General features: G+C 51.1%; 1 protein-coding gene across 1 annotated transcript in view; it reads right to left on the bottom strand.

The window, feature by feature from the left end:
- The window catches only part of LOC140191068 (rho GTPase-activating protein SYDE2-like), a 79,188-nt gene that overhangs the window by 40,179 nt on the left and 24,296 nt on the right, over window positions 1–14,713 (bottom strand). Inside the window, exon 2 of the mRNA XM_072248144.1 lies at window positions 1,442–2,032. Coding sequence (XP_072104245.1) covers window positions 1,442–2,032 — 591 coding nt within the window. The remainder of the gene's footprint in view (window positions 1–1,441; window positions 2,033–14,713) is intronic.

Genomic DNA, 14,713 nt, shown 5'->3' with positions numbered 1-14,713 from the left:
AGGCCCTTGACAAGGTCTTGCACAGGAGGCTGGTCAGGAAGATTCAGTTGCTTGGCATTCAAGAAGAGGTAGTAAATTGCATTAGATATTGGCCTGGTGGGAGAAACCAGAGTGTGGTAGCAGATGATTGCCTCTCTGCTTGGAGGTCTGTGACTCATGGAGTGCCATAGGGATCAGTGCTAGGTCAGTTGTTGTTTGTCATTTAAAACAATGATCTGGATGATAATGTGGTTAACTGGATCAGTAAATCTGCAGATGACACCAAGATTGGAGGTGTCATAAGACTGTGAGAAAGACCATCAAAGCTACCATAATTCACTTAAGGCCTTCATAGATCAAAGTATTGAGTACAGGAGTTGGACTGTTATGTTGAAGTTGTATCAGATGATGGTGAGGGGGAAGGAGAGATGGGGAGGAGAAGAGTGGGGAAGAGGGGGGAAGGGGGAGGGGGAGAGGGGGAAGGGGAGGGGGAGAGGGGGAGGAGGGGAGGAGGGAGAGAGGGAGAGAGGGAGAGGGGGAGGAGGGGGAGAGGGGGAGGAGGGGGAGAGGGAGAGGAGGGGGAGGAGGGAGGAGGGGGAGGAGGTGGAGGAGGGGGGAGGGAGGGAGAGGGGGAGGGGGAGGGAGAGAGGGGGAAAGGGGGAGGGGGAGGTGAGAAGGGGAGGGGAGGAGGGGAAGGGGAGGGGAGGAGGGGAAGGGGAGGGGAGGAGGGGAAGGGGAGGGGAGGAGGGGAAGGGGAGGGGAGGAGGGGGAGAGGGGGAGGAGGGGGAGAGGGGAGAGGGGAGAGGGGAGAGGGGGAGGAGTGGGGGAGGAGAGGGGGAGGAGAGGGGGAGGAGAGGGGAGGAGGGGGGGAGGAGAGGGGGAGGAGGGGGGAGGAGGGGGGAGGAGGAGGAGAGAAGGTGGAAGGAGGGGGAAGGGGAGGGGGGAAGGGGAGGGGGAGGGGGGAAGGGGAGGGGGAGGGGGGAAGGGGAAGGGGAGGGGGGAAGGGGAAGGGGAGGGGGGAAGGGGGAGGGGAGGGGGGAAGGGGGAGGGGAGAGAGGGGGCTGAGAGTGGGGGGGGCGGGAGAGCGGGGGGCGGGAGAGAGCGGGAGTACGGGAGGAGGGGAATAGCCCAGGCCAGGTCAATGACTCCTCACAGATTAACGACCTGAAACACTTATTGACGGATGCTGCCTGGTCTGTTGAGTGTTACCTACATCTCCTGCTGTGGTTTGAGATTTCTAGCAGCTGCAGCAGTGAGCTATTGGAGACAGGATGAGTGAAGTAGTTTGGGGTAAAGATTCAATGGTATCTCATCCCAAGACCGATAATCTCCATCCATGGTTTGAAGGCCATTGTGTGGACCAACTGGAAATAGTGCTCCACTGGTGCCTACACCTGTTCATAGCTCCAGGTGCGTACTGCCTTGTCTGGTTGCTCTCCATGTCCTGGGACTGATCACTCACCTGACTGTCTGGTCTTCTGTGTACTGCTCCCCTGCTGACCGCAACTCCACGACACTCCAGTGGCTGTCACTGGGTGCGAAGGTGCACGGGATTTCGGAGGCGAGGATTCAGCTGGACATCTTATTGTTCGTGGCTCCAGTGTCCTCTCGGTGCTGCTCGGCGCCCCCAAACAGCTGGGCTTCCTCGCACCATCGCCAGGGCCGGTCTCGGCACCGTTCGGCTGGGGCATCTCCACGTACCACACCGCCTTGCTGCTCCCAGGTTTGCGTGGCGCTGGCATCACGTACTCGTCCTCTGGAATGGGATTGTACCAGATCGCCCCTTCCCCCACTCTGTCCCTCCTCGCTTCACTCTGCCTTGTGGTGTGGGTGCCCTGCTCTGGGCTGGAGCTCCGCGCCAGGCTGGATACACACACGGCACGGATAGTACAGTCCGTTCCACTGTCCGCACCGCAGGGAGGTGCAGGAGTGCCGGGACTCCTGGATGAACCAGTGGTGCAGTCCCTGTTACTCTGTTCTTCACCAATCGCACACATCGCCTGGTTGTTCTCTCCATTCGTGGCAATTGCTGCCGTGTCCGGGACCTCAGAATCTGAAGGGGGCAAAACAACGTTTATCAAGAGCCTGCTCAAAGGGTTGGAGAATTTCACTGAAAGGACAGAGAAGAATTCACCCATCAGGTTAGTCCCTTAACTTTTCATGCTGTCCCATCACACATGCCCAGGGCTGGAATCTGAGTGAAGCTCCTTCAACACCACGTCATAACACACTTCCATGGTACTGGTTAGACTCTGAGTGAAGCTCTCTGTCCCATCACACAACTTTAGGGTTGGACACTGAGTGAAGCTCCCTCTATGCCTTCCCATCACACGCCCCTAGGATTGGACACCTAGTGAAACTCCTTCCACATACTCCCAAGGATAGACATTGAGTGAAATTCTCTCAATGCTATTCACTCACAAACTCCCAAGGTGTGGGAGAGACGCTGAGTGAAGTTCCCTCTGCGCTGACCCATCACACATTCCCAAGGCACGGGCCAGACAGTAAGTGCTCCCTCTATAGCATACCATCACACACTCCCAGGGTTAGACTGAATGAGGCACCCACTACACTGCCCAGTCACACAATCAAAAGGTTAGAAATTGAGAGAGGCCTCCCTCTACACCGTCCATCATACACTCCCAGGGCAGGGAGAGTACAGAGCTGCCAAAGTTGCTGAGTCAGTATTACTATCCAAGGAAGCATCTTATTACTCTCAGCAGTATGGAAGTTCAGAAGGTCTTTCCCCAAAGTCACTTACAGCAGGTGCTGCACTAACTTTTGAAACTACAAACTGCGCCTTCAGTAGCAAATCTCACTATTACCCAGGTCAGAACCTCCTTGATTCAGGGTCCACTGTGGAGGTCTGTGGACACCCTACACTATTGTCATAGTCATACTTTACTGATCCCGGGGGAAATTGGTTTTCGTTACAGTTGCACCATAAATAATTAAATAGTAATAAAACCATAAATAATTAAATAGTATTATGTAAATTATGCCAGGAAATAAGTCCAGGACCAGCCTATTGGCTCAGGGTGTCTGACCCTCCAAGGGAGGAGTTGTAAATTTTGATGGCCACAGGCAGGAATGACTTCCTATGACGCTCTGTGTTGCGTCTCGGTGGAATGAGTCTCTGGCTGAATGTACTCCTGTGCCCAACCAGTCCATTATGTAGTGGATGGGAGACATTGTCCAAGATGGCATGCAACTTGGACAGCATCCTCTTTTCAGACACCACCATCAGAGAGCCTCTCCATTTTCAAACAACACGCCCTCCTCTCTGTATGTGTCTGTCTGTCTCTCTCTCCCAACACACACACACACACACCACTGATTCTGCCTCTTCCTTCTCACTCACCCTATCTCTGGCCTTATCTCGCCTACCCTCACACCCCCTCCTTCTCTGGACACGTCAGCTCCTGCTCCCAGCCTGCCACTGGTTCTCGGTTCCATTACGGTCTACGGGAATCTCCATGGGCTGGCGAGCCTAGGAATGAAGGATGCTAGTCTGGACCACCACTGCAGGGGACTACTGTTGCGGCCACAGTTCCTCAGTGGCTGCAGAGAACCCAGGTCTCAGCCCTCTAACTCATGTCTGTGCAGTCGGAGTTCAAAGGAAGGCAGCAACTTAAATGACAGGAGAGGCTCTGGGTGGACCAGTGTGGAACTTGCAACCTTCCCAGTGCAAAGAGTCCCAGCAGTGACCCCATTCAGTTATCTACCAGAAACCAGGCCATTTGATCCATCCAACATACTTGGCATCAGTACAGCAGTGTAGTCAGTCCCATTGCCGCACTCGATCTTTATTTCCCTGAGATGCTGATCTAATTTCCTAATCAAATATCTCTGACTCAACCATTCTTGAAGACAGTGGACTGGCCACTCTTTATGTGCAAAAATCCTTTCCCATATTCCTTGAAATTTCCATTTTGTTCCTTCTCTTCCTTGTAGCATAGGCTAAAGGGAACCAATTTTTTCTGGTCACCTTTCCTCAACCTGTTATAATCTCTTTTATATCCATCAAATCTCTCCTCAACCTCCTTTGCTTCAAGGAGAATGCCCTAGTTAATTTTGTGACTAAATATGCTCCTGCGGTATTAGGAACCAGACAACACAGCAACCAAGGAACGGAAGACCTTTGCTTCTGGAGCAAACAGGTCCATAGCTGATTATTCCAAAACAGTTACAACACCAGCATCCACCCAACAATGTGGAAAATTGTTTAGATGGACCCGAATGACAGAAGGCAGGAGAAATCCATCCTGACTAATCCCTTCTCATACTCATCAACAAAGTGAGGAAAGGTGTGGTCAACAGTTCCGAAGGGCACATTAACCGGAGACGTACTCTCTGAGGCCCAGCTTAAACTTTGCCAGGACCACTTGGTAAACGAGAAGAGCTGAAGTCCGGATGTGAGGGTGACTGCCCTCGATTGAGTGTGTCATTGTGTAGCCCTGGCAAAACTAGTCTACGGGCAAAGGGAAAACGCTCCAGTTAGTGTGGTTGTGAGCATCTTGAGGCAAGCGACTCATCTCCTGACAGCAGAGTGTGGCAGAATCTTTTCCATACGCAGCACCAACAGTTTCAACATTACCCGGGACAATCATCCTGTATATCTAAGTTCTTGGGCAAGAGGAAAGTATGTGGTTAATGACAGAACTCTTAGGAGTATTGCTGTATAGATGGCTCTCGGGACACGAGTTCACAGTTCCCTAGGAGTGGTTACACAAGGAGATAGGGCGGTACTTGCCTTCATCATTGGGGGTTTGAGTATAAAAGTTAGGAAGATACATTTTTTCTTTGAAATATTGCATGTAGTTCTGGTTGCCACACTACAGGAAGAACGTGGAGGCTTTGGAGAGGGTGCAGAAGAGATTAACTGGGACACTACTTATTTATTTAGAGAGACAGCGCAGAACAGGTCCTTCTGGCCCAACGAGATGCACCACCCAGCAACTCACCTATTTAACACTAGCCTAATCACAGGACAATTTACATTGGCCAATCAACCCACTAACCAGTTCGTCTTTGGACTGTGGGAGCACACAAGGGATTGACTACAGGAGACTGGACGAACTTGGATCGTTTTCTCTGGCGTGTTGCAGGTTGAGAGGCGACCTGATGGAAATACTGCAAGTAAAATTATCAGAGGCAGAGATCGTGTCGTGCTGAGGGTGAAAGTGTCAAGTTCTAGAAGGCGTAGCTTTAAGGTGAGAAGGGGACAGTGTAAAGAAGATCTATGAAGTAAGTTGTACACAGAGAGTGGTTTGGGAGATGGTGGAAGGAGGAACGGCAATAAAGGTTGGGAGGCAATTAGACAAAATATTGACTGCCTACTTCCCGCTGACTCCCACCAACACTTCGTTGCTCAAGATACAAGAACAGGCAGGGTACAGAGGGAAATGGATCTTGTCCAGGCTCATGGGGTTAGTTTAGATTGGCGTCGTGGTCAACACAAACAGGGGCTATTCCTGTGCTGCACTGTTCTCTGTTCTGTCACTACACCCGTGTAAGCATTGTCCCATTCCTCCTAACATGCAGGAAAGCAAATAAACATGCGACTGAAAAATGTGGTTTTAAACAGATTCTCCAAATACCAACTGCTGCAAGAGCCACATTGGAGATATGGTATGTCGGAGGGGTCTCGGTGCCACTAGCTCGACAGAGAGAAATGAAGGAAGTGTGTAAGGGTCGTGTGTGGGGGAAGATGAAGGGAGAGAAGAGGGAATGGGTCATGTCCTACAGACTGAGTGCAACAGCCTGCCAAGTGTGCAGGAGAAAGCATGGCGTGAGTGTGAATGAGAGAGTTTGCGACGGATGAGTGTGTAAGAGCATTACACACCAGTGAGAGCATGCATACAAGCATGTGAGTGTGAGTGGACAAGAGTTGATGTGCGAGGGATGTGGGCGGCTACTGGAGCACAAAGAGGTGGCACGGACTCAGCCCCTGTGCGCTCCTGCGCATTCTCACCTGCACTCTCCTGCAGAGCATGACCTGGGACTGTCGGAGCTACGCCAACTGGGCAGACTGCTTCACACGGCTTGAACTCACATACCTCGCGGGAGAGGGTAAGGAAAAGATCGACTTACGAAGCAGCAGCCTGCCAAGTTTTTAATCAAATCAGTCTGGGAGCAGGATAAACACAGTTTTGTATCCATTAGCAACACTGCCTCAGAAACATCACTGCTTAGACCGGCTGGCATTCTCAGAGGGGTGGGCCGATTTCAAGGGCTGCAGCAGGGTTAGGAAGAAGACAAGGCACAGTGAGACTATGTGGCAGTTTTTCATACCAACACCAACAGGCCAAGTGACAGTGCTGGAAATGTTTGGGAGGAGCCTGGGAAGGGGGCTGGAAGCCAGAGGTTGCTGAACCTTTGGAATTACCCGTTGCCGAGAACATTCCAGAGAGATGGATAGAAGTGTAACTCTGGACAGATTTCAAAGGTTCAAAGTACATTTATTCTCAAACTATGTATCTAGTGTACAGCCCCAGATTCATCCTCTATTAGGGAGCCACAGAACAAAGAGACACCATGGGACTCTTTAAAACATCAAAACACCCAATGTGAAAGAAAAACATATTGTTCAAACAGTGCAAAATGAGCAATTACAGACAGAATATCAATGATCAAATCACAGGATCCCCAAGAATGGTCCAGGAGTGACAGGCTCCCAGTCTGTTCAGTTTAGCGCTGTGTTGATGACAGCAGGCCTCAGCCGCAGACCCAGTTCCACATCAAAGCGCCTAGTTCAAATTGCACAAATAGGGTAACCAGAAACACATAGAACACGATAAGCAAGTCTGCGGGGCGCATTCAGCATTGAGGACATTAAGCAGCAAACCGCAGTGTCCCGGAAAGAGTCCCACAAACTCAAGCCGCATCCCCGCGGTGACCGAACCCAAGACTGCTGCATCTTCCTCCAGAAGCAGTGAGAGGGCGACTAGTCAAACGCAGGCAATGGTACACAACACCCACTCGCCTTCTGCTCTCGTCCCTGTTGATTTCAGTCTTGCTCGGCGTTTTAATCAGCCAGGAGTAAGGAAGTCAATCACGGGTTCGTGTTCCGCCATTAGGAGACAACGGCCACGCACCCTGCTCAGATTCCCCAGAAGATAGCAAAGCCGCTGGATTGCTCAGTTGGCCCGAAAATACATCATCAAAATTGAAAGCATGGGCTGCAATCAACTGCAGTTCGGAAGAAGAAACATTTTTGAAAGAAGTAGTAGTTTCGTGATCTGGCAGCAGGATCTCACCGTCGGTCACTGGAGTGAAGGGACCTGGAGTTTCGTGCGGTAAAGTGCTGCTGAGGTAGAAGGCTGGCCAAGATCTTATTGAATGGCAGAGCAGGCATGAGAAGTTGAACAGTCCGCTCAACTCTGATAAGGAGATGTGGAGAAGGAGGAGGGAGTAAATCTACACAGTGCTGGTTAAGATCAGAGTGGTGATCTGCTCTAGGCACGACCGGTACAGAGGGCAGCTCCAGCACAGAACCCACCCACATGCTCTACCCTTCTGGACAGGTTAGTGTCCCAATCATCTCCTCAATCACAGCGGCAGAGGCCATTTGGCCCATCATTGAAAAATAAAATCACAGTTGATCACCCTGCCTCTGTTCCACCTCAACTCCCCCCACCCCCGCGTCACCTTCTGCATCATGAAGTTTGTCCGTCTCCTTCTGACAAGCTCTGGGCACCCGCCCATCCTGTTCACCTACTGATTGGAAGCTCCCCAGCCCAGGGGCCATGCTCGGTACCCGTGATCACCCACCTTGGATTTCCGGCTGCCTAGCCCATCAGTTCTGAGACATATAGTTACCATTCACAGCGCTGAGATGCCTTCAGAGTCCCACCCCCTCTCCCCACCCACCAAGCCGGGTCAGTGCTCAGACAGTAGTGGATTTGGGAGGGGAACGTGTGTACATTCTAAAGTGTCTTTGGGTTGTGACTGGTGACCCGAGTTCGTTCTTCTTGCCACCCTCCCTGCTGGACTGCAGCCTGCGTGTTGGGTGGGACGTGCAGTGGGTAGTACTACAGAATCAGAGACATACAGTACAGAAACTTGTCCTTCGGCCCATCGTATCCTTTCTGACCCCATATCCATCTCTGCTAATCCCACCTTCTCCATAGTTTTCTTGGTGTTTATCTAAGCAACACACACAAAATGCTGGAGGAACTCTGCAGACCTGGCAGCATCTATGGAAAAGATACTGCCTGGCCTGCTGAGTTCCTCCAGCATTTTGTGTGTGTTGCTCGGCTTTCCAACATCTGCAGATTTTCTCTTGTTAAGTGTTTATCTAGATACTGTACCTTTGTCTCTGCCTCCATCACCCACTGTATTCCACACTCCAACTGCCCTCTGGGTGATAAAAGGTCTTCCTGAACTGACAGCCCCTTGTTTAAACGCTGCTGCCTCACATCCCTGGAGACCCTGGTTTGACGCTCCGGTGCAGGCTGTGTGGAGTTTGCATGACCTTCCAGCAACCAAGTGAGTTTTCTCCCACATCACAAAGATGAACAGGTTAGTGGGGTATATGGGGTGAGGGTAGCAACTCTGCTGGAGGGGGTTTGACGTATCCATTGTGGGGGAGCTCCCTCATTTTTCGTCCCCGCTCAGCTCTCACCCGTGGCTCCGAGTAACCGCGACAGCGGCCACATGCCAGTACACTGCTCTGACAGCTGGCCTAAACCAGGCCTCACATCGAGGAACATGCCTGCCCACAGCACGCGAAGTGAGCATCGACGGACTGGGCCGATGATATCCACGGTGAGATCCAACGGCCAGGTAGGCTGTACTGCAACGCTCTGTGGAGAGTGGCGAGCACGTTAAGGCACAGAAGGCATCATGGTCATCCACTGCAACCAAGGAGAACCCCAGTCTGTGACGCTTGTTCGTACCACTGGACTCAGTCTTCTGAGAGTGGAACCGCCCCAGAGCAACGGCTTCCCCCTTGAAGATCTCTCCCACCCAGTTTCTATCATTGTCAGTCACGCGGACAACCACCCCACAGGTATTAGTCATTGCAAATGACCCTAGTGTGCAGGTGAGTGGTAATGACAATAGGTGGGAGCTGTCGGACATGGCGTGAGGGCGAATAACTTGCAGGCACCCAGGGAAATAAGGAGAGGTAAGAAATGGGATTAAGGGGGTTGTTTCCCCGGAGCTGACCTGTACCCAATGGGCTGAATGGCCTCCATTGTCATTACAGGATTAAAACTGACAGGTTGGGTGAAAGGGGTGGGCCAGCTGTCAACATCATTCACATCTGTAAGGGGGGCTCTTCCTCCCCGTGAGGTGGTTTTTGGTGCCGGGAGTTATGAGCAAGCCAGCTGCAGCTGACCACGGAACAACAGGCCCCTTGCCTCGAGTAGTTCCCTGAAACTTGGCTCCTTGTTTTCCCCGGGATTTGCCCGCCTGCAGCACAAAGGAGGGTCTGTGGCGAGATCCCCAGCTCCTGCCTGGAACTGAAAGCACCATTCACACATGCAAGGCAGGAGAACAAGGCCAGTTTCAGAACGCCTGCAGGTTTAAAGTACAGCAGCGGAAGTTTAATCAAAAGTGGAAGCGCGAGTTCAGGCTTAAAATTAGATCGCTGGAAATAAGCAGCCTGTTTATGTGGGAGGCAGGTTCAGGTTAACATCAGCAGAGCACAGCACACGGGCCCGGACCGTCTAACAGTCCTGCAGAATAAAGCCGTGCCTGTGGGCTGCACTGAGTTACGGCAGAGGGTGGGGAGGGAGCAGGGTGAAGTGCGACACCCCGGGCATGGGACCGACCCACAGCACCGCCTTTTCGGCCCTGCTGTCGGGATCGGCCCCCCCCCAACTCTCTCTGATCGCTTCCCAAGGGCACCAGCCTACAAGACAAATTGCTGCTAATTTGTCAATAATCAGGGAGATCTCCTCAGAAAGGCTAAACTGCCTGATGTCGAGATAAGGCCGCGGCAGAGGTCAGCTCGGGACCGAGCTCAGAGGCCGCCGAATCGCGGGCTTTCAGAGGGGTTCACGGGTGATGGCGGAGACAGCGGGGGCAGAAATCCCCTCGGGAGGGGAATGAGGGGAGAGGGGAAGAAAAGAATGAGGAGGGGAAGGGAGAGGGTGAGGATTGGGAAAGAAAGAATGGGGGAGGGAACGAATAAGTGCGTGACAAGGGGGCATGAAGGCAGTGAAAGTGAGTGGGAAAAGGGAGCAAGGGAGGAAGGGTGAGGGATGTTGGGGAAGCTATCTGGGTGGACCAGGAAGAACAAAGTAAGGCCAAGCCATGGGCGGTGCAGAAATCTGTGCATATGTACATGGGGGGGGGGGGTTTAACTGTGCTGGACACCTCCTGGTCTGAAGCCTCAGAGGGGTGTTACAGTTTGAGACATGAACGGACAGATCCCACTGGAGGTCAGAGGGTAGACTTCTACAGCCTCTGATTTCAAGTCTCTAGCATCCTGCGCCCCTGCAGTTATCTCCATCTCAGCCTTTCCAGTGCTGTGTCCTTCTCCTTACTCCAACGAAAGGCCCCTCACATCTGCTGTTGTAGCGCAACCCTTCCCAACCCCAAGTGCGCTGGAACTTCCCCCTTCCCCAGAGCCCTCCTCTACACTGAGATATAATTCTGCTTTGTGCGCTCCTTGGCTCCATCCACCTGGCCCAGGTGCCTGCTCTCGTTCCCTGGCAGAGCCCAGCATTGCTGCCGCGCCACACTGCGTAAAGCTTCCATCGGCTTCTGTTAACTGAAGAAACTATTCCCACAGCATCTTAGTCACTTATCAGGAATTCACAGTGAACTATCAACAAGAACTTCCTGTGCATAATGTCTTCAACAGTTCCAATTATAACTCAGTTGCTGAAACGTAACATGTCAAGGATACTTTCAGCTTGTAGATTATACGATTACAGAATGCCTGACCATATATGGAAAATGACCAAGTGCAGTCACTCTCCCACCACCCGGGGCACAGGCAAGGCCGTTAAATCCAGTCCGCTAATCCCCTTCGAATGGTTCCACTCCCTGAGCATGGCAGCCATGTTTCACTCCGCTCACCCTTGCCCTCTTGCCTTCCAGAACCACTCCAAGTGTCCCAGTGTTGGATCCGTGGAGGCACTTGAAAGAAATCCTGCCCCCCCCCACCCCTCAGTAAAGTGGCCACAGAACAATACAGCACAGGAACAGGCCCTTCGGCCCGCAGTGGGTCAGTAGCACATTGAAATATCTGGGAAGGGTTGGGGTAGAAGGGCAGGACAGAGGGAAGATTGAAGGATGGCTGCTGAGAAGGGAAAGGAGGAAGGGGCTGAGTGATAGGGCGTGATAGTGGAGGAGGGGGTCTGAGTGAGGGCAAGTGACAAGGGGGTGGAGACACGACAAGGTTCAAGATGAGCACCAGTCTGGGGTGAGAAATGTCCAGGGGAGGGTGAAGACTGAAGAGAAAGGTCCAAGATCAGCGAGGCCCTGCTTGGCAGAGGAACTGTGCATACAAAACTGATATTTACTGTAGGAGGACTTGCTGAGGAGTGCCATGGTCTTCCAGAACGGCGCAAGTCCAGAGGGGCTGCCCACTGTCTGTGCAGAGTAAATCATCACTAGAGTCTCAACTCCCACCTGCCTGTGGTCAAAGAGCTGCCCCAGATCACCGAATCACAGTGTGGATTTCATCCAACCGGAGCACACTGGGCTGTGCAGCAACTCTAAGAGAAGGACAGGGAGTAGCATCAAACGCCAGACGTAGGCCTTACACAAGCCTTTTATTTATGTACCGAGAGTGACTGTGGAGAACCCCTGTCAAAACGTAGCTGCAGTCAGAAGACTGACTCCACCCCATCTCTGCCACACTGTGATACAACACTGACCCAATCCCAGCACAGACAGGGGTCGCCCACGGCTGTGTCATGGCCTCAACTATGTGCAGACACCATAGCCACACTGCCTCCTCTCCTGCCCTGCCAAACGAGCATCTCACTGGAGTGGAGACACACGACAGCACAAGTGGGCAACTGTTCAACCTACACTTAATATTACGGAAGTGTCCATATTTTGAAGACAACAAGAACAGGAAGCGAGAAATATTCAGCAGGTCAGACAGCGCCTGTGCAGAAAGAAACACAGTTCCCAGCAACTTCCATTTTTCTATCAAATTCCAGACTTAGATTTATTCAGTTTGATGCCACTTTCTGGCTGCAAGGCTTGGATGGACGGCTTGAGGACATTAAAAGTCATTCCTAACCTTCCTCATCAGTCACTCCAACTGTGTCCTCTCAGCAACCCCCACACTCCAAACACACTGCCTTCCTTGGGTCTTTCTTTCCATTGGGGCATCGCCAGTTCTTTATGTTCAGATGATTAGAATCCCCTCCCATGATCCATAGAACCATAGAACCATAGAAACTACAGCACAGAAACAGGCCCTTTGGCCCTTCTTGGCTGTGCCGAACCACTTTCTGCCTAGTCCCACTGACCTGCACACGGACCATATCCCTCCATACACCTCCCATCCATGTATCTGTCCAATTTATTCTTAAATGTTAAAAAAGAACCCGCATTTACCACCTCGTCTGGCAGCTCATTCCATACTCCCACCACTCTCTGTGTGAAGAAGCCCCCCCTAATGTTCCCTTTAAACTTTTCCCCCCTCACCCTTAACCCATGCCCTCTGGTTTTTTTCTCCCCTTGCCTCAGTGGAAAAAGCCTGCTTGCATTCACTCTATCTATACCCATCATAATTTTATATACCTCTATCAAATCTCCCCTCATTCTTCTACGCTCCGGGGAATAAAGTCCTAACCTATTCAACCTTTCTCTGTAACTGAGTTTCTCAAGTCCCGGCAACATCCTTGTAAACCTTCTCTGCACTCTTTCAACCTTATTTATATCCTTCCTGTAATTTGGTGACCAAAACTGAACACAATACTCCAGATTCGGTCTCACCAATGCCTTATACAACCTCATCATAACATTCCAGCTCTTATACTCAATACTACGATTAATAAAGGCCAATGTACCAAAAGCTCTCTTTACGACCCTATCTACCTGTAACGACACTTTTAGGGAATTTTGTATCTGTATTCCTAGATCCCTCTGTTCCACTGCACTCCTCAGTGCCTTACCATTAACCCTGTATGTTCTATGTTGGTTTGTCCTTCCAACGTGCAATACCTCACACTTGTCAGTATTAAACTCCATCTGCCATTTTTCAGCCCATTTTTCCAGCTGGTCCAAGTCCCTCTGCAGGCTCTGAAAACCTTCCTCACTGTCTACTACACCTCCAATCTTTGTATCATCAGCAAATTTGCTGATCCGGCAGCACAAGCCAAGCCCAGTGTTTGCTCTTCACACCAGCCCTGCTTCACCTCCCTGTCCACGTCACCGGCAATCCCTCGTGCACTTCTTCAACTTCTCTCTGACTGCATCCCTGATCTTCAGGCCCACTCTTCCCCGCGTATACAAATTCCGCCAAATCCCCTTCCGCGGTTATTGAGGACTGTCACACGTTCATTGCCCTTGAAACATCCTTCATAAGTTGTGCATGGAGAGCATTGCTGGGGTGGTGGAAGAGACAGATACATTAAGAACATTTAGGACAATCTAAGATAGGCACATGGATGAAAGAAAAATGGAGGACCATGCGGGAAGGAAGGGTTGGATCATCACCAAGAATGTTTCTGGACTTCTGCATTCAACACTATTGTCCCACAGACCCTGGTGAACAAACTCCTACACGTCAGTCCAAATACACCACTGCACAACTAGGTGTTTGATTTTCTAACCAGCAGACCTCAGAAAGTCAGAATGAACAACTGCTCCTCCCTCCCCATCACCCTCAACACGGTAACTCCCCAGGGGTGTGTGCTGAGCCCACTACTGTACACTCTGCTCACGCACGACCGCACGGCCAAACACTCGCGCAACCACATTGTCAAGTTCGCCAACGACACAACAGTGGTGGGGCTCATCACCAACGGCAATGAGACGGCCTACAGAGAGGAGGTGGAAGAGCTTGAGGCTTGGTGCCAGGCAAATAACCTCTTCCTCAATGTCGACAAGGCAGTTATCAACTTCAGGAGAACTCGCACCACTCACACACAAACCCCCCTTTACGTCAGCGGCACAGCAGTGGAAAACACAAGCTGTCTCAATCTCCTGGGAGAGCTCATCACACAGAACCTCTCATTGTCCCAAAACACATCCCACACAGTCAAGAAAGCTCACCAACGCCTCTAAGAAGGCTGAAGAGAGCTGGACTTTGCACAGCCATACTCACATCATTCCACAGATGTGCAGTAGAGAGCATCCCGACAAGCTGCATCACAGTTTGGTTTTGGTATGAAAACTACACTGCAACGGCACCAGCCCAACTGCCATCAGGGATATATATATATATTTTCTCAAAAATGGCCAGAATATATAGGAAGGATCCCACACACCCTGCTCATGGACTATTTGTCCCACTGCCATCAGGGAGGAAGCTACAAAGCACCCAGGTCAAGACCACCAGAGTCAAAAACAGTTACTTTCCCCAAGGAGTAAGACTGATCAACTCCTCCACCATTATTTTATTATTTCCCATCAATCACCTTGGGTCACTTTATGCACACAGTCAATCTATGTATATAAGCTATATTATGTATTTATATTTATTATTATTGTGTTCTTTATCTTCTGTGTTTGTTTTGTACTGCGTTGGATCCGCAGTAACAATTATTTTGTTCTGTTTACATTTGTGTACAGGAAATGACATTAAACAATCTTG

Source organism: Mobula birostris, chromosome 32, assembly GCF_030028105.1.
Source record: "Mobula birostris isolate sMobBir1 chromosome 32, sMobBir1.hap1, whole genome shotgun sequence".
Lineage (NCBI taxonomy): Eukaryota > Metazoa > Chordata > Chondrichthyes > Myliobatiformes > Myliobatidae > Mobula > Mobula birostris.
This window is presented reverse-complemented; position numbering and strand designations above follow the sequence as displayed.